This window comes from Zeus faber, assembly GCF_960531495.2.
Source record: "Zeus faber genome assembly, chromosome: 1".
NCBI classification, from domain to species: domain Eukaryota; kingdom Metazoa; phylum Chordata; class Actinopteri; order Zeiformes; family Zeidae; genus Zeus; species Zeus faber.
The window spans coordinates 33,804,448-33,824,356 of NC_137193.1; the positions used below are offsets into that span (position 1 = coordinate 33,804,448).

Consider the following 19,909-nt stretch of genomic DNA (forward strand, 5'->3'; position numbering starts at 1 on the left):
ATGGTTATGTCAATAAAGCCTTGTTGAATTGAATTGACAGAGTGAGAGTGAGTTAAAGAGAGAGACTGTTACAGGGCGGCTTCCACGCTGGCAGTCTGAGGGGCTGCTTCCTCTTCGGCGACATGGCACATGAAAACACATGATAAAGAAATCAGGGTCTATTCAAGCAGGCGTCCGTCTTCTTGTGCTCCTGGTATACACAGGAGAAAAGCCCGCGGAAGGAGAGGGTTGGAAAAAGTGTTTTCTCAGGAGAAATACAAAGCGGTACTGTAGGACATGATGGAAGTTTTCGGGGTAATGCGTAAGGCATATGTGAGAGAACTCTAACGCCAGCGCGTAAACAGGCCTATTACATGATAAAAGCTCGACGCACAAGTGCTCTGAACCCACCTCCCCCCCCCCCCCCCCCCCCCCAACCTGTCTTTGAAATACAGCCTTCTGAATAAGCTCTGTGCCTGGCAGAAACCATGGGCCCAGCCCACCACCAGCTCCAGGGCGGCTCCACTGCGGCTATCGCAGTGGCAGGAGCTGGACAGTTGAGGCACTTGCCAAGGAGCCTTTGACTGTCTTTGAGGGCAACAGCACTGAAGATAGGCGAAGTCATAGAGAGAGAGAGAGAGAGAGAGAGAGAGAGAGAGAGAGAGAGAAAAGGGACAAAAATACTCAGAAAGTTGGGTCTATAATTGGCTGGACCTCAAACCCTTTTTTTTTTTTTCCTTTGGATGTCTGAACTCACAGCAGAAGAAGCCACCTCGGCCCTATTGAAACCCTACACTTTTCCTTACAGCTCCCAGCCCTCCCACACAGTCAACCCCATCCCACAAGGCTGCTGGAGCTCACCTCATTTGTTAACGGCACCGTACACTGGATTGTCATCTTGGAATGCAATATATATACTATTTTTTTTTTGTTTTACAATTGATCACAGGGACCCTCTGTTCAGGATTATAAGAAAAATATATGTATATTGGATTACCCATTTGGAGATGCTACCTCAATGCTGATATAGGGCACAAGTGCACAAGTTGGATCAAGGAGTTTCACAGACCTTCAGTAGTGCAGATTGATAAAGCAGGTAAGTGTGAAACAGCATGTGATTTTTATGATACAGTATTATTTTGGTTATTGACTTTTTTATATCTATGAATCTTTTAATACTTTAATAGCAGTTTTAAATTGTTTTGTTAGGAACCGCGGTTGTGGAAACATGTTCTTTTGGTTTTTCTATCAGAGAAGGAACTGTTGGAGTCACCTCCCCAACCCCCCCCCCCCCCCCTTCGTCTTCTTCTTGGATTGCACATGGAGAAAATAAAAACGGTTTCTGCTTTTCACATTGAGGATGATGAAGGAGGGCCTCTGTTAAAAACATCTACCTTGAAATCCCTGGTCTGCCATTCAGTGAGGAAGAGGAAACAGGCCTGACCTGCAGGTTGTTAAGAGCGAAAACTGCCCACTGGCGTAGGTGCTGACACAGGCAAACATGCTTGTTTTTCCACAAATTCCCACTATAAGACCCCCCCCTCCAAAATTGTACATATAGTCTAATAATAGTAATACCGATTAGAGAATAGCATGTCTAGAATGTCTTTTACCTATTCATTTTATTAATTTAATCAGTATTAAGCAAGTTTCAAGGATTTAAATCCACACTTTGTGAGGTAATTACAGTAATTTGCCAGAGTAAATTTCTCTACTCCGTCCATTTAGAAGCAGTGAAACCAGGACGTAGAAATTGGCCAACGGAATATCAGATAAGGTCACTTGAATGAGGTCTCGAGGGTAAAATGAGGTTACTCTGTAAAGAATACACAATTCTCTTTTTTCTTTCTATGCTGCATGCCTGCACAAGGTCTACATTAAAAAAATACTCCTACAAACCTAATATTCCAAAATAACTCTGAAGCAAACACATCATCCGGAAACAACCCAGTTTTTCAGCCCTGGCTTTATCTAACCGTAGGTGTCAGGGTGGGAATCCGCTCGGCTGAGGCTAAATCTCCTCTGTCTCTGTTATAGTGAAGGAAAAAAAGTCAAAAACTGTGCATTTTATCAGATGTTTCATGTTCTTTGTAATATGAGAGTACTAGAAACCGGAAATTGAGCTGCATCGTACTGGCAGCCCACTTTAAGCCAAGGTTACGCTTTGAATTTTTGCGACAATTGCAAAAAAGTTGTGAATAATATGTGATATCACTGTTATCCAAAACGTGTAAGAAATACACTTAAATAAGTGTGAATATATTCTGAGATTCCAGTTTTTGAAAAGAAAATTTAACACGTTTTTTTCGAGGCTCAGACACTTGCCCCATTAAACTACATTTAAGCACCATGAAAAGCTACAGCAGAGTGGTAAGTTTCTCAATAGTAAAGGGTTCAGCAAGGTGGTTCTGTAAACAGTAATTAATGATGGTAACCAATGGCCTGGTTGAAAAATAGTGAACCTATTCATTAATAACATCTCAGCTTAGCAGTAGGAGCCCGCAAAGAGGGAAGGAAATGCTCTTTGTTTGTTTTGGCTGTGGTCAGTGACACAGAGCTAATGGCAGGCACCACAACCGCTGAGGTAGAATAATCATAAAAATGGTTTGCTGTTTATTTGACATCTTTCTGTCAGTACCACACAAGTGCAGCTTATGACTAAATGAAATCATGTCTTCTTACCGGACTAAACACCTTGACATTCTGGTTCTGTTCACCAGAACATTCTGAAAGGTGCTTTCCCAGTACAAAAGCATGATGCATGCACAAACACAAACACACACAACTCCACTGACTGAGTGTATTATGGTGAATTGTTATCCTTCCTCACTGACCCCTCCACAGATTGGAAGAACTTGATGGTGGTGAAAAGGTGAAGAAATAAGCAACTGAACCGAGGCCGCGATGGAGTTCCGACCAGGATTCAGGATCACGCTGGTCTTGCTCATCCTGGCCTTAGCTCTCTCAGGACAGACAGCCGACGCCCAAAGGGCAGGTGAGGCCTTTAAGGATTGCATGAGAGCATGATACATGCTGTGATAGTGCTTGCTGCCAGCGGTCTTTGTCCAGGCCCTGATTTCTGATCAGAATGATCTATATACCTCACACAGGGTGCAAAAATGTCCACTACGACTTGGCCTTCATCCTGGACACCTCCTCCAGTGTGGGAAAGGAGAACTTTGAAAAGATAAGGCAGTGGGTGGCCAACCTGGTGGAGTCTTTCGACGTGGCACCGGACAAGACGCGCGTGGCTGTCGTGCGCTACAGCGACAGGCCCACCGTCGAGTTCAATCTCGACAGACACAAGACCCTTGAGGATGTGAAGCGAGCCGCCCGCAACATCCGCTACCTGGGTGGGAATACAATGACCGGGGATGCCATCGGCTACACCACACAGAACATCTTCACCGAACGGAATGGCGCCAGGCCGCTGGCCAGAGGTATTCAGAAGGTGGCCATTCTGCTCACGGATGGCAGGAGCCAGGATTATGTTCTGGAGCCCTCAAAGGCAGCCGCTAAAGCAGGGATCAGGATGTTCGCCGTGGGCATCGGGGAGGCGCTCAAAGTGGAGCTGGAGGAGATTGCGGCCGAGCCAAAGAACGCTCATGTCTTCCATGTGACAGACTTCAACGCAATCGACAAGATTAGGGGCCGACTGAGGAGGAGACTTTGTGAGAGTAAGTCAGCAAGGAGAGGAGTTTTACAGTTTCATTTTCATGTACATATAGCCTTGCTTTAAAAAAAAAAAGTGGTTTCATTGCCTTTTCCTAAATGGATATCTAATTCACTAAAATATGGATGGACTCTGTTATTTAACCCCCTAACCAGAAATCAAGCAGAGACCCTCACTACAAAACCCCACCCAAAAGATACAGAGCAGGAGCCTGCCTGCTCTTTTTTTTTTGGGTGGGGTTTTGTGTTTTGTTTCTTTTTTTTCCTTTTTTTTTTTTTTTTTTTTACTTTTCCGAGTCTTTTCTGAGTCGGGTTGAGACAGGCAGCGATGTAGAATTGGGCTTGTTTTTTTAACCGGGACATTTCTGTGGTATAGCAACTTGCCCTTGAGCCAGCTGCTCTGGTGTGGAGGTGTGTGACACTGGAAAGCCTGCTTTCTTCTAACCTCAATGGTTTTACCAGATTATACCAAAAAGTAGTCCGGCAAGAAGAATTCTGCAGACATTAAATAGTATTCAGAAACACTACTATTGGCTTTTCTGTTTGCCAGAGTGGCAACTGGAAAAGTGTTGTGGGTGCGTGTGCGGAAGCGTGTAAGTGTGCAAGCACGCTTGACGCGCCAACGTTTCAAATTCCTACCTAAAATTAGCTGGACAGGAAATAAAAGGATGCCTGAAACCCTTGCCACAAACAGTAAATAAAGAAGTGGAAATGCCATGATTGTACAGTGTGGTACACAAGATAAGCTCGGACAGTGACTCAAATAACCCCATAACTTTCATCTGGCGCTGGTGTCCAGCGTGGTTTATCAGAGCGAGTGGCGCGTCCTGGTTCACACACACTCAGACGGGCATCTCATGCCATGACGCTGATCCGCTCGCGTTCCAAAGGGGTGCGTGTGGACCACTTCAAAAATCCTTAACCTTCGACCTCACTCTTTGACACCCTGGATTCCAGTCGGCTCGCTCAATCCAAGCGTCGACCGAGCCGACTTTTTAGTATCTAACTTAAATATCTTGCGCAGCGGGATAGCGTTGTGTTATGTGGAGCTATCTATGGGTTAACTTCATGGGGACAGAAAAAAGGGCTTACGGTTATCCGTTGTTTTCTTTCTGTAATCTCCAAGATCGTCATGCGTGCGTCTCTAAGTATATCAGTGGTCAGCGCAACTGGCCCTGTGAGCAGTGCGAGCTATTTTTCACCCAGAAAATTACAGCTTTAATGTTTCAAGCGGGTCCCGTAGAACAGGCTGTCCAATGTTTCATGTTGGATGATTTCACCTTTTAATCTGAGTGGTTAAATGAAGAAACTTGTTTAATCTATTGCATTACCGTATACAGTAACAAATTCTTGGATGTTGTTTAAATGGCTTGGTTGAGGCCTTTTTTGGCTCAACGTTCAAAAACAAGGTTTTAGCATCAAACCTTTGACCTCACATGACCCCTAATTTGCCCATGCCACATCAGGGACAAAGCGGCAAGTTGAATGATTGTTTTTGCTGATGGCATGGGCATATATGAGGTATATTCTCAAAAAGCCTGGTTTTACATCGCTTCCATGAAATCTCCTAGGCAGAGCCTTAAATTATAGTCCCAGGACCACAATGCAAGGAGTAGCTCATTTATTTAGCATGCTAGCAGTGTTTGGCTAAAAAGAATGAACCGCTTTAACTCATTCAAACGTTGATTATTCTTTGCCAAACTCATTTTGAATCGTAAACCATTTCTCAACCAACATCCCCAAACATGCTGATGATGACCTAGACTCATGATGAGGATAATGACTCTGGATACGTTTGAATTGACTCAGCTCACATTGAACTTTTATTGAATGTGTATTCAGGGATATGATAAATAGTGATAATACAAAGTAGACAACAGAGCCTTTGCAAAATGATTCAAGAGCATGTAATATTGTAACACCTACGGTATAAAACCTAGGGTTATAAATGCACTTTGGATTTCCCCAAAATGAATGCAGCCTATTTGGCATGGAAGAGTAAAGTACATTGGCACGTCAACAAAGCTATACTGTATTTCATGAAATATCCTGCGCAATAGGTTAAATGCTGGTTTGACTTGACAATTTTATGTGCCTTCGATTTATGGAGATTACAGGGTTGATCTTTGGTCTGTCAGAAACAGGATCTACCGGGGCACTTTGGGTGTCTGCCTATATTACCATATTTCAACAAAATTATTTTTGCACAGACGTCTGGGAACAAATAAAAACAACCACAAGCTGATTGTGTGCCATTAGTGTAGACGTACAGCGGCAATACCCTGTCTTGCTGTCATTATCCATCCCACCGATTTGAATTGGCACCAGATGCATTGGTACGCTGGGAACGGCAAGGACCACCTGTCGGCAGGAATTAAAAGTCAATTGATCCGATTTTATATTGCCGTTGCCTTTGCTCGATGGGTTAGAAATGCATATTTCACATAATTGATGTTTTCTTAACGTCCATAATGCCAGTGATTAACTGAACCATTACTCTCGTCCACCCTCTTCGACGTATGAGGTGGCCCGTTCACACAAAAAGACAGACGCCGCTTCGAAGAGTAAACTTATCCAGATGGTTTTGCCTTTCTCACTGTCACCACTGGCATCGCTTGGAAAGGCCAAGACTTTGAAACACGCGCGTGCATAATTTCGTTTGAAACTGTGTAGCCTCTGGAGCCTGTGGATGTGACCCCCGCTACCCCACCCGAGCCATTTGCACTTCCCTGCAAATCCCGGCCTTGAGGGGGGTTTGTGTGTGGAGTGCATTCTGTCTGTGTAGCGCACTCACTGTGGGATCACTTATCTATAGTCTGACATCACCTAATCAATCAAGTTGATGGGACATTGTTTGCTTGCTATAAAAAAAAGGCTCAGTTGGAATTCCACACAGGTTAATTTAGTCACTTACTAAATATTATAACCTTCAGATCTCCAAACTCAGTATCTGACAATATGATTTATTTGATTTATTTCCATCGTATGCGTTCGCCCATGTGGCTTGTGTAACTTAAACCATTGTCCTCTTTCCTCAGATGTGCTGTGTCCAAATATGAAGGTACAACCAGATCGCTTTAAGCCCAACAGCAGCAGTTATGGTCTTGAAGAGGTTCCAGGTATGTGGAAATAAATGACTTGCTTCCCTTACACTGACGGTCAGTGTAAGGCGTTGTTGACCGCCTGACTCCTTACTTTGCGAAACCACAAAATGCTTTGCCACGTTTTCTTTTCTTTTTTTGCTGAACATGTTGGAATGACACTGACAAGAACAGATTATGGTGAAATGAATTTCATTTTCATTTATATGTAATCCATCCAGACAAATGATGCTGCCTCTCTCTGGCCAGATGGAATCAAAGTAAATCAACATCTATTGATGAGCAAGTTGAGCCTTATTTCATATGCGACATGTGCGAAAACACATGCAATCGCACCAGTGACATAGCAATGCAACTGGGGGGATTCTCAGAAATCTTGAGTAGCGCTTAACCTCTCAGGTACGCAGAATGTTGTTGCAGTAGATTTCTTTTGGGAATCACAGTTCCTGTCTGTCTTCCCCCGCATATCTTTCGCACTAAAAGCAAAAACAGACACGCAGGCAGGACTGTGGGACTCCAGCTACAAGTCTTGCAATGCGCCAAATCTGGTCTAAAATCTCGTAGAGTGTCTGAAACGCGTGGCTGGTGCAGTGATAGCCGCGTTCTGGTATCAGGGAGACTAACAGAGCAACAAACAAACAGAAACCCAAATTGCCGCCTACAGTTTTGGGCCACAACAGCAGGTGTTGGCCATCGGAGAGTTTTGTGACATTTCTCACACTCTAGAAACCCCTACCGTGTAGTTAATGACATTTGATCAGACTCTGGGTTTTCGTTTATTTGGTTATATAACCATTATGATTATACACCGGAGACAATAAAAGATATACCATCCTTTTGACATGGCCGGTGTTAATTATGTGGTTATGCTTTAAATCTCCAACTGCAGAACCGGGAGAGGGGGGGGGGGCTTGAAATAAACCACCAAAGCCCATGAGTGACGCTTTATACGTCAATAATATTTGTCACTCAGTGCACTCCAATTGGAGTGGCTTTTTGCTGCTGATCATAATTTGGATTCAGGTTCAGGTTCAGACAGACTAGGCTCATATATATATATTCACCTGTCGGAATTATTGGAAAGGCGAAAAGCAGCTGCAGAGAAGTGTCGTTGCAGCTGCCACTTGTTGGAGCTGGCAGACTATGTGCACGGACGCGGCCCTCGGCGAGAATCAAAAGAGACACATGTCACTGTGCCCCTGCGTATTTACGTCGGTGAACTCATCTGGCTCTTACCGCAGATCACCCTGATGGTTGCTCTTGGCTGTCCAAAATAACTTTTTTGGGGGGGAGTTGATTATACGTTATCCGCTGCCAGTCCAAATTACAGGTCTGCACTGTGATCGTCACAAAGCAGCCACGGAAACAAGGAGCGCAGGGAGTGAATTTGCATCGCTGGAAGGATGGCGATAGAGGCGAACACACACGCTCCATAAAACTCTCACAGCTGCAACCAGACTGCACTCTGACTCAGGCTCCACCTGAAACACAAGTCCTGTTAAGTGCCACCATAGCTCAACATCACAGCAGACACAACGGAATTGCTTGGCAGACCTTTATAAAGTGGCGTGCTGCGTTTCCGTTCCTAACCGAACGGTTAGTTCGGAGGTTAGGAGGCCCTTCGTTTTTTAATGTTATTTTTTGCTCTGTTGTAATGGCACACAGGGAAGCATGTGTGCTTTGCCACCTGTTTCCTGGCTATTTCCAAATACCCTAGTTAGCCTTTGCAGAACTATCACGTTACCGCCCTAAAAAAGAATGAGTGGGTTTATTTTGTTCTGCATCATGCATGCGCTGGATGTAGCTTTCCGTTGAAACCATCCATCCGTCACATCTTGCCTCCCCTGCCTTACCCACTGTGGTATTAGGGGCAATTTGAACAACCTAACCGCTGGCTTTCAATGAGGTCAAATGGATAAACTGCGAGCGCTAGTATATGAATGCATGCTTTGATCTTACTGGCAAAGTCATATGTAGCTACAGTAATTGTTTGTTGTACAAGGGAGTGTTCTTTCCAAAGCCCCGTAAATAAAGGTTTGAGGTTTTGCCATATTTTGCTTGTATCACAACGCAGCACAATTTCTACACAAACACACGGCGCATGGACATAAGGTCACCACTAAAATAAGGGGACGCTAAACTGTAAGTAGGCTTCTCTTGTCATCAAAACCGTGCATGGCAAGAAGCATCATCTGTTTTCTGCTTATTTAACAATAATAACATGGCCCAAAAAGCGCTAAAATAGCTAATAGCGATTCTAGGGTGTGGCGTGGCTGACCTAATTAAACACTGGAGTCTTTAAGAAATCTTACAAAACCACAATTCAACTTAACAACTTAAGTGCCCTCATTCTTCCATCGCCACAGGGTTTGACCTGATGGATTACTTCAACGTGAGAGACATTTTGGGAACGAGAGCCGATGAGGGACAAAGTTCATACGTTCGTCTTGGGACAATGCCAATTGTACAGCAAACCGAGTAAGTGACAATTGCCCCATTTCACTGTGGAGGCTAGGTGGACATGAGCAAATAAATAAAGAGAGGCAAATGCAGAACATAAATGGAGGCATCGATCCATTATCATAAGCACATCATTATCCCATTCCGTGGGCAATTCAAAACTAAGTATGACGCGAGATTGGTCCAGGTTTCTTCCAGTCTTCTTGTAACTGAAGCAATATTCAATTTGGACAGTTTCACACCAGAATGCTATGTGTTTAACTAAGCTGTAAAGATGTTCTTTTTACCTTGAGCATCATAAGTGTGTTCAAGGATATTGTGGGATATAAGGGGGAGTTACAGATAGACATTGAAGACAGAAATAGCCTTGTGGAACACTATTTTAAAATGAAAATATGATTTGATGGATGGTGACCAAAATGACTATATATATATATATAGATATATAGATATATAAGCTATAATGTCCTTTCATTCCGCAGAGATGTATTTCCTCAAGGCTTGCCAGACGAGTATGCCTTTGTGACAACGTTTAAATTCAGGAAAACCTCAAGACGTGAAGATTGGTACCTCTGGCAAGTTTTTGACAAATATGGAATCCCACAGGTGGGTGGGCCAAATGTAAACAGGAACAAATTCAACCTTTCCTATATATATATTTTGGCAATTACAGGGCCGGATAAACTGAGGGTCAAGTTACGTACTGTATTATTACACCAACCAAGTAGGACAGCCTGAGGATTGATTCTGCTGTCTTACTTCAATAGCCCAATAATGAAAAATAAAAACAAATAGTCATCATTTAATGACTACTTATCCTATGGACTATTCATATGAACTAATTGATCACTTTTCCAGTTGTGTTTTCATTTGAGGTTTTTTTGGAAGTTGACCAAAGCTGCATGAATTTACCCACCGACATCTCTGTTACGTGCGCCAGGTGTCTATTCGATTGGATGGCGAGAACAAGGCAGTGGAGTACAACGCAATCGGACTGACCAAGGATGCAGTGAGAGCCGTGTTCAAGAACTCTGAAGTGGACAATCTTTTCGATCGAAACTGGCACAAAATAGCCCTCAGCGTTGAGGCCAAGTCTGTGTCTCTGTACCTGGACTGCAAACTTATCCAGACTCTGCCAGTCGAGGACAGGGAGGACATCGACATCCAGGGGAAGACGGTGATTGGGAAGAGGCTGTATGACAGTGTGCCCATTGATGTGAGTCCCATTCACATATTTTGGAAATTACTTTCACGTTAGGTAAACATCACCGGTTTCAGAATGCTATAAATATAACTTTAACATTCATACCTTACTTTTAACATACACAGTTCATCTGAACGATCCACAGAGGAGTCAAAATGAACTCCATGGTGCTGCAGGGTTGCCACTTTAGAATCCGCATAGACATAGACAAAAAGTGATTTCCCAAACAACTGGAATATCCATTTAGTACACATTTAACTCCTCTTTATTCCAAAATATAGAATAGAGGTTTGTGTATATTACACCCAAACCTCATATTATTACTTGTGGGATGAGAACAAACCTATTAATACGTAATTATTTTTTATTGAGCGTTTGACTTGACATCAAAATTTACCTCTCTACCCCATCAGTTTGACTTGCAGAGGATGATGATTTACTGCGACTCCAAGCACGCAGAGCTGGAAACCTGCTGCGATCTACCCAACGGTCCAGTAAGTCATGTACAATTTATTTCCATCATTTTCCGTGGTTGTTGGCGGAGGCTGTGTGGTTGGGTTACATTATGCGTGTGCCGTATGCTGGCCATTTTTAAGCAGGGTAGCCATGCTCCATACACACTCCAATCCCATTAATTAAGCCATCGTACAGGTCACTGCTTTTGTATGTCGAATCTGTGATCTTGGTTTGCACTATAGCAAACATTGTAATATGTTTGCTATTTATCAACTGAGGCCTTATTAAAGTGTTGGCTCCCATCATTCATAAATTCTTATAGCATCACCTCGCTGAACACTTCACCACTCTGCTGCAGCTTCTCACAGTGCTTAAATGCAGTCCAGTGGGCCAAAGGCTTAAGCCTAAATAAAAACATGTTAAATCTCCTTTTTTCAAAAATGGAAAACTCACTCTATAGTCACACATGTCTGAGGCTTTTAAAAAACCCCAACATGGTTTGAATGGCATTGCGATGTGGGAATGGTGTGGTTTGAGCAGCCCCTCCTGTCCTGGGTCTAGGTAATTGGGGCCCAGGATCAGAGTGGCTGCATACCTGTTGCTTGTTGGTTGGTCTAACGAGCAACAGATAAAACCCCCATCCCCACACACACTCAGGAGAGGAGCCCTGTCATGACACACGTCCATCTGCTCCTGGGCTTGGTGTATCAAGCCCCCTCTCCACAATAAACTGTGTTTTCTCAACCCCATCGTCCGAGTCTCTGTGCCGGAGGGCCCTGAAACTGCCACACTGATGCCTGAACGGGGAATCTCCGGCATGGGGAAGGGACACAGAAGACGCCCTGGAGCCACCAGTGGGCACCAAACCCTCTCCCGACTGGCAGCAGCAGCACCCAGGGGGTCTGGTGGAGGACCGGGGAAGAAGCAGCAACCACCATGGGTAATAGTCTGCAGGTAGCTCCTCCACCCAGCAGCCACCGCTGGGACTGTCCAGCAGCCCAGCAGCCAGGCCACTCCTCCAAGCAGCCCCCACAACAGCCAACCCTGACCACACCTCCACCAGCCAACACAGCAGCTTGAGGCCCCTTCGGATGGAGGAATGGAGTCTGCATCGTCGCCCTGGGGGAGGGTCGCCAGTGGACCATGCTGTTCCGGGGAACCAGGTCCCCTACGAGGGGACCAGTTAATTTTTTTTGGACATTGGTTAGTCTAAGGAATGGGAACGCTGTTTCAGAGTCCAGAGTTTTATTTTTTTAAGGTATAGGAATCCTGTGTCAGAGTCTGTCCTTTTCAGGTATTACCATACGTGTGTCTCTAGTTGGTGGGGGGTAAGCCTCGGCTGGCCTCAGTTTGGTGTCGGGGGTATGTGGTGTGGGGATGGGGTTGTTGGAGCAGCCACACCTGTCCTGGGTCTAGGTAATTGGGGCCCAGCATAGGAATGGCTGCATACCTGTTACTGGTTGGTTGGTCTAACACCCAGTAGAGCAGCCCTTATCATGACACGTGTCCATCTGTTCCAGGGCATGGTGTATCAAGCCCCCTCTCAGCAGTAAACTGTTTTCTCAACCACAGCATCTGTGTCTCTGTGCCGGAGGGCTCTGTGACTGCCACAAACATTAATATCACATTTTATTTAGAACAACTTTTTTTAATTGCCGGAGTACATCCAAAGTGAAACTTTCGGCTACAATAGGTCTTCACGCTTCCTGTTTCTAGTATCTTACGTTCAGCCAAATAGTAAAAAGAGTCAATAAAACCCTGATAAAATTCCCAGTTTGCAAACCATTTTATATAATAACATATAAAGACTATCTGACTATTGTGCTTCCCATTTTCAAAACTTTTTAAAGGCTTAAACATTTGCCCGGTTAGACTGCGTTGAGTGAGAAACTGCGGCAGAGCGCTTAGTTTCTCAATATAAAAGTGAAGTTGTGCTATGAAACAGTTGTCAATAATTGGAAACAAGCAGACATGTGTTGGAAAATGACGAACACATCCTTTAATCGTACTGTTTCAGTGCCCTAAGAAAGTCATCACTGAGCCCACCCCTCTGCCGATTCCCACGCCGACACCTACAGTGGTGGAGCAACGAAGGGGCCCCGAAGTGAACTGTTCCTGCCCCCCTGGGAAAGAGGTAAGACCTGTCTGCTCCACCTATATCACTTCTTGTCTTACTTTCAGATAATTGCCAGACTTGTGCCTCTCTGTCATGTTTTCTGCCCTCTCGTCGGCGGAAGGGTTTATATTTGCTGCTTTTGGAAGAACCTCTGAACTTTAATTTCCCTCGTAGGGGCCGGTCGGTGAACCCGGCGTTGCAGGTCCCCAGGGCGAAAAGGTCCTCCACCAATACTTCTAAGCAATATTTTGTGTGCAGCAAAATATTCCATTACACACCACTTATCCCCCTTGAATCGGGGCTACTTTGTTGTCTCTCCTCAACATGTGACCTTTCACAGGGCGACGCTGGCGTGCAGGGCGTGATCGGACTGCCGGGCCGCAAAGGAGAAAGAGGAGAAACTGTATGAGAGAACTGTGTTTGTTTATTTGATCTCAGTATTTTTTTATATCACAGGCTCTATTGCAATAGTATTTATAGTAAACCTTTTTTGCCGAGCTTCCCTCACTAAGATTTCAAAGACTTACCCCCAACAATAACAATATACACTGCTTTTGCTCTCCAGACATAGATGTTACTGGCAAATTGGATTATGCAAGATTAATTATATGGCTTACTGTACTCATATTTGATTTGGATTTATGAACCCATTTCAGCTAATTTGATTACAGTCATGTCAAATAAGTGCTTGCCAGTGAATACTTAAGTATTGTTAAATATTTTAATAAATAAATATTGAAATACTTAAATCTTCCATTTTCTCCCTTAACTCTGCTATTCCTGCATCCCGCAGTTTGAATACCACTGCTCTGCTGTGAAGGCCATAGGGCCAACTAATGAAAACCAATAGTGATCGTGACCATATCGCTAGGGGCATTTACATTATGTGAAAGGGTTAGGAAGAAATTATTTTGTACATAGCTCAGATCTTTGGTTTTACCAGATCGCATGTCGATGCCCCTTACTGCATACCACTTCTGGCTTCTTCTTTCCCGCCTCGATAATAATTGATCCATGTTGATTAATTATTTGCAGGGCAAAGTCATCTCTGTCAAGGGCGACAGGGGTGAGAAGGTAAGAGTGGCCTTGAACACTTTAACGGACACTCCCTTCAGTCCATCTGTGCATGAGCCTCGCCAAGTGCATGTTTGTTTCCGTGCGTTTCCGTACCTATTCCTCATACCTCGTGGCCGAGAACGTATCACTAGATAAAATAGGGTTCCTCGGTTTGGGTTATTCTCGACTCTCAGGGAGCAGCGGTTGCTATCGACACAATTACAGGACAGGTAACCACATGGGGATGTGCAGCGGAGATGGGCAGGCCCACGCGGACGCCCACCCAGTCCTTCCGTGAAATCGCAGACGCTGTGTTGTCGCTTTTGGCAATGCCAACTTAGAACCTCAGAGTTGAATTTACTCCCTCAGACAAAGTACTCTGGCGTGCATCACGCAAAGCCGCACCAGAGAGGGACACTTAAAAGTGGCCGCGAGTGGCCTGGGAGAAAGGGTCATGTCTCCCACATCTTTTCCATCTTCCGTAGCCATAGTAACGTGTGTTTGCAATCCAGTGTTTTGACAGATGACAGACGACATATGGATTTAGACGTCAGAGAGTTCTGTTTTTAGGCTCTGCACTAATTTCTCACTTTTTTCCCAGTCGTATCGCAGAATAGGTAACTGATAAAAGTGCATTGGATCACAGTTGAATGCGCTCGGCTTTGGGAACCATGCTGCTCTGTCCCTTGCTATACGCTCGACCCCCTATCCATCCTTTCCCACCAGAGAAGAAAGCAATTTTTAAAACACCAAAAAATACACAATGACGTAAGTTGGTCCTGCCTGCCAGTTTAAATATAACCGTCGCCGCGCTGAGAGTTTCATTGGCTGAAAGTGAATTCATCCCACTCTGATTGCCTGTAATTGCATCTTTAACAGGCCAGCTCGGGGCATTCCTTCATATAGCGATGTGTTTTTTTCTTCCCCTGGTGAATTAGTTCCTTGTCATTATAGGATGCAAGTCGAACAAGGGCCCTTTTCCTAATCTCTGCGATGAAAGTGGTGACGTGTGCTTTTTAAATAATGTAAGCTCCCAAAAATAATTAAAGGGCAGCGCTCTGCAACTTGTAAAGTGGTTTACGAAGCACAGTCGAGTCTTGCGGTGGGCGAGAAATCACGGTGCCGTGTAATTAAACCCCCCATTACTTTTCCCTTCACTCCAACTTGCAAATTCCAATGGATTCCTTGGCTCAGAAGGGGACATTGGTGTACAAAGCAAAACTACAATGTACGGGGAGACAATTGAAATCCATTGTTCTGTAAGACCGTCGGGTCATCATTGGTTAGACACGCGAGCTTGACCGCCACACGTCTCGGCGACGTCTCGCGCACGCTGACGGCCTTTAGCTGTTACTCTGGCTCCGAGTCAGAGAAACAGCCACCGTACCTGAAAGCCATTGCTGAAAAGTACTGTTTACGTGTGTGTTTTTTTGTGTTGGTACATGTGTACGTGTGTTCATTCATTTGTCTCTTTTTGTTTCTACCTACAATGTCCCATGAATTCATAACATGATCTCCTTCATTTGTCCCAGCAATGTGAACGTCACGTTGCTGCTGTCTTGTCATCTAATGGAGTTGATTAATGTGTCTCTAACATGTTTTTTTTATTTTTATTTTGTATAACATTAACCCTCTGACCATTTGTGTACTAAACCGTATTCTCTGTTGCAACCAGGGTTTCTTGTCTGACCGCACGTTGTCGCTCTCATGACTGGCCACCGGGCATGGTATTGCATTAAGGGCCGCATTGCTATAGTAAAACCCCTTCCTCTCCGTTCACAGGGTGACACGGGCAGCATGGGGGTGACTGGAGATGATGGACAGAAAGGAGAAAAGGTGCTGTAACATTTTTTTCCTCTGTATCTTAAGTTGCTTCTACAGCGAGGAAGTAGTTGCGCTACGTGACTCGATTTCCTCATCATTGGCTCTGTTTGCACTAAAGCATATAATGTCTCTTTCCACACCTTCCAAAACGCCCATGTTCCTGACAGGGAAACAATGGTTTACCAGGTATCGACGGCTTACCAGGGGACAAAGGACAAAGAGTAAGTCATTCCATGAGATGAGTGCCATTTGGCCTTTCTATTTTCAGATTTGATTTTGTAACAAAGAACCCTTTTTTTTTTTTTTCATCGTTCAATATACATGTTAAACTTCCAAGGAAACATTTTTTTCTACCCCAGGAACAAACGTGAGTGGAGTGAGTCTCATAAAAGCTGTGACGTGGTGGAAATTTTAAATCAAAAATGGCTGCTAGACAAAAAAAATATACTCAAGGTTAAATTCATTAGCTAATAAATACCTTGGTTTTTCCATAAATATAACAGATCATTTATTTAAAAACTGTTTTCTCTATCTATTATCTGTGACTGGTGGATAGGTTATGCTTGACAGAGCCCATCAAACATAAAACTTCAAATTAGTAGTAATCAGTATAATATCATAATTTACCAGCTTTTTAATTTAGCTCCTCTGAAGGCTAAAAATATGTCATCAAAATATAAATATCTTTGTTATAAATGCAGCTTTATTAGTAACTACTAAAAACTATAACAACTATAAAAAGTGAATTTCCCCCATAAATTGCCAGAGTAAGTGTTGAAGAACCAGTATGAACAATATTAATATATGTTATATTAAAATAATTTCCAACAGGGTGAAGATGGACTGCCCGGCCCTGATGGATTCTCTGGCCCATCCGGGTCAAAGGTGAGCAGACCCCGTCTAGCCAAAAGTCTCATCTTACACGATGCCAGGTCCCCCGATTTCTCCAAACTGACGGATTTTAATAGTGACTCTGATGTGAGAAGACAAATTCTTTCTTGGGTGGGCGTGAAAAATAACGCTGGACAACAACCTCTGCAGCCTGTTAACGATTTCATATAAAGAAGAAGAAAAAGGGGGAGGGAGTTTATTTCCCTCCCAAACTTTTCCCTCTTGCTCCATAGCAGCTGGTTGAAGAGAGACAGAGAAGGAGGCGACTAGATTGGAGAGAGGGAGAGAGAGAGAGAGAGAGCGCCCCCTTGTGACTAATCACCATACATACCACTAGCCCATCTGGCTATTTGTTCGTACATTAGGTTCTGAAAAACAATTAAAAAAAAAAACTCTCAACAGATTCAAATGCATTCATCGCCAAATACGAAATGAATGTGAAGTTTGTAGGGGGAAGGAGAATATAGAGAGTGAGATTGAGGCCGGAGGTCAGTGATCATGGTTCTGGGGTGATAAGGTCAACGCAGGCCCTGGGGTCGAGGCAGTCACAGCTGCTGTAGCTGTTTTGGGGGTTTTATTACACAGTATCGCCTTTGAGAAAATTCCTAACGTAGCGCTTCCTGGTTAGCCCAAAATGTTACTATAGATTCACTGACCTTTCAATGCATTCAATCCCCATTGGGGTAACAAGTTATAATAAATACAACCAGTATTAAAATGAGTATGAGTTGATGCTAAAGCTCTTGTTCTTGCTTATACAGGGAATTCAAGGAGATGCGGGACTTCCTGGTGCACCTGGACTTCAAGGTGTCATTGTAAGTTTAAGTGTTTATCAACATAATAACAACAATAATAATAATAATAATAATAATAATAATAATAATAATAATAATAATTATAGCTGCAGGCAGCAATACACAGGCTCCAGTTTATACGTTTTAGGGACGTGTTACATTTTTTTTTTTTTTTTTATGAAATGCATCAAAATTGACTGAACGCACAAACATCATGTAATTCCACGAATCAAACTTCCATGACATTAAATATGAAGCATTACCATTACAGTTCTAAATAGCTGAGCTAATTTTGTTTGTAAGTTGTAAAGTGGAGGAATTTGGAAATTTGGACAAGTAATTACAAGACAAGTCCGATAATTGTTTTATTAAACAGCTGTCCAAAACAGCTGGACAAAATAATCAAACAAATATCACAGTATTTATAAAGATCACACGACAAATAATGACTGTATATTATTAAAATGGCAATCTTAAGTTACAAAAAAAAGAAAACAGAGTTGAATGAAATTGTCAGAGTCTTTGTAATCATTGTGTTGTTTGCACTTGATTAACAAAAAAACCTTGTTTGGGAAGTGAATTTTTATAACAATAGCTTGACATTTGGATTACATGTTCAATAACTTGCATTTTCATGAAATATGAAAAACTGTGATAATTCCGTGAGTAATTCCCATTTCACGGCTTCTTTTGTTCCGCCGCCTCGCTGGATCTTGAACGCATCACTTAGTCAAACATTTTAGTGCATTCAACTTGATGTGGTCACAGGTTGTTGTGGAGTACTTTTTTTGCGTATTTTTCATTAATCCAGCGAAGTAATAGGGATCACAGAGATCAAATATCAATCAAACAGATCTACAGACATCTACCAGGTAACAAAGTACATAAATATACACGTAAACCCATAGTTTGTAACGTCGTACCACTACAGAGCGATGGAGTCTACACCGCACACTGGACACAGTGCCAATGGACATTCTGAATCAGAATCTGCACATTTATACAAAATAGTATGATGATGTCATAAAGCGTCTGACTCTAAATCTTGTCTTGTTCATTTTGTTTAGTGGCATGTCAGTCAAGCAGGACCAGCTGAATATTTTAGGCAAAAGTTGTTGGCCTAAGATACTGGATACTAGATACTGATACTAGATACTGGTTCAAACGACGCCTTAACCATGTTCGTAGCTTCTGACTCATTGGACCGGGTCTATGATATTGATCACATTTGGTCGTTTTTTTTACAAATTTCTGCTCTGTATGTGGATCGATTTGGATGAAACTTCAACCACGAGGTGTTTGTGACATACCGGTTCAAACAAGACATAAACTGTGTTTGTAACTTCTGCTGATGTTGTGTTCCAGATAGTTTTCGATTTCAGTTAGGGCTCGACCACTAACAATATAATAATAATAATAAGGCTGTGTTTAATTATAATAATTATTATTATTAATAATAATAATAATAATAATAATACCTCAGATTTGTATAGCGTTTTTCTGAATACTCAAAGATGCTTCACATAGCAGTAATAAAAACGATACAAGCCAATATCAGAATGAAAAGCCTGCACTTGAAGTATACTGTATCACTGTTGTTGTGTTTAATTCCAGGGTGAGAGAGGCATCAGAGGAGAAAAGGGAACTTCGGGAACCAAAGTAAGTCGTGTGTCAAGTCAAGTTTATTTATATAGCCCTTAATCACAGCACAGTCTGAAAGGGCTTCACAGGCCCACATTTCACATAGAACTCCACAGCACTCTCTCGCCTTAACCTCCACCCAGACAAGGAAAAACCCAGGAGAGGAGACACAGAGGGAGGAATCCGCCTTACAGAATGGCCAGGCTGCTATGGATGCCGAGTGGGCAACTTTATTGTTGTGAAACAAGTCTTAGAGTCTTGAACTCATCATATCCTATGTTTTTCAAGTCTTTTGTGCTGATACATGGCAGAGCAGGTAAATGCCTCTAGTAGAGATGTGGTCAGCCTCGCGACCAGTCCAGGGTATTTAGAGACTCTTGCCAGTTGTCTGCATCTACAGTACGTCCATAGCTCATTAACTGGTTAGTATCCAGACATAGGGGGGCGCTTCGACACCTCTCAAGAAAGGCAGACTACGGTTGGTCAAATGCAAGACAATAAAATTGAGGCAACATTTTTGATTTCAGCAGGTAGTGTGATCCATAGCAATTAGCAATGGTCAAATCGGCTGTGTTGAATCTGCACAGTGTGGACCCTTGCGGGATGAGCTCGTTCTCCGAAGAGGCTCACACGCCTCAGAGGGGAGGGAGAGCTGAGGGGTGTAATGGTGCAAACAGATGTGGCTTCCTTGATTCACTCTCCAAACTTCCTGACA

At 43.2% G+C, this 19,909-nt stretch overlaps 1 protein-coding gene across 1 annotated transcript in view; it reads left to right on the forward strand.

The window, feature by feature from the left end:
* The first annotated feature begins 1,001 nt into the window (after positions 1-1,001).
* The window catches only part of col22a1 (collagen, type XXII, alpha 1), a 43,414-nt gene continuing 24,506 nt past the window's right edge, over positions 1,002-19,909 (forward strand). Inside the window, exons 1-14 of the mRNA XM_080007463.1 lie at positions 1,002-1,075; positions 2,824-2,974; positions 3,090-3,656; positions 6,690-6,770; positions 9,119-9,230; positions 9,695-9,818; positions 10,153-10,428; positions 10,830-10,910; positions 12,890-13,006; positions 15,827-15,880; positions 16,036-16,089; positions 16,700-16,753; positions 17,521-17,574; positions 19,168-19,212. Coding sequence (XP_079863589.1) covers positions 2,884-2,974; positions 3,090-3,656; positions 6,690-6,770; positions 9,119-9,230; positions 9,695-9,818; positions 10,153-10,428; positions 10,830-10,910; positions 12,890-13,006; positions 15,827-15,880; positions 16,036-16,089; positions 16,700-16,753; positions 17,521-17,574; positions 19,168-19,212 — 1,710 coding nt within the window. The 5' untranslated portion in view covers positions 1,002-1,075; positions 2,824-2,883. The remainder of the gene's footprint in view (positions 1,076-2,823; positions 2,975-3,089; positions 3,657-6,689; positions 6,771-9,118; positions 9,231-9,694; positions 9,819-10,152; positions 10,429-10,829; positions 10,911-12,889; positions 13,007-15,826; positions 15,881-16,035; positions 16,090-16,699; positions 16,754-17,520; positions 17,575-19,167; positions 19,213-19,909) is intronic.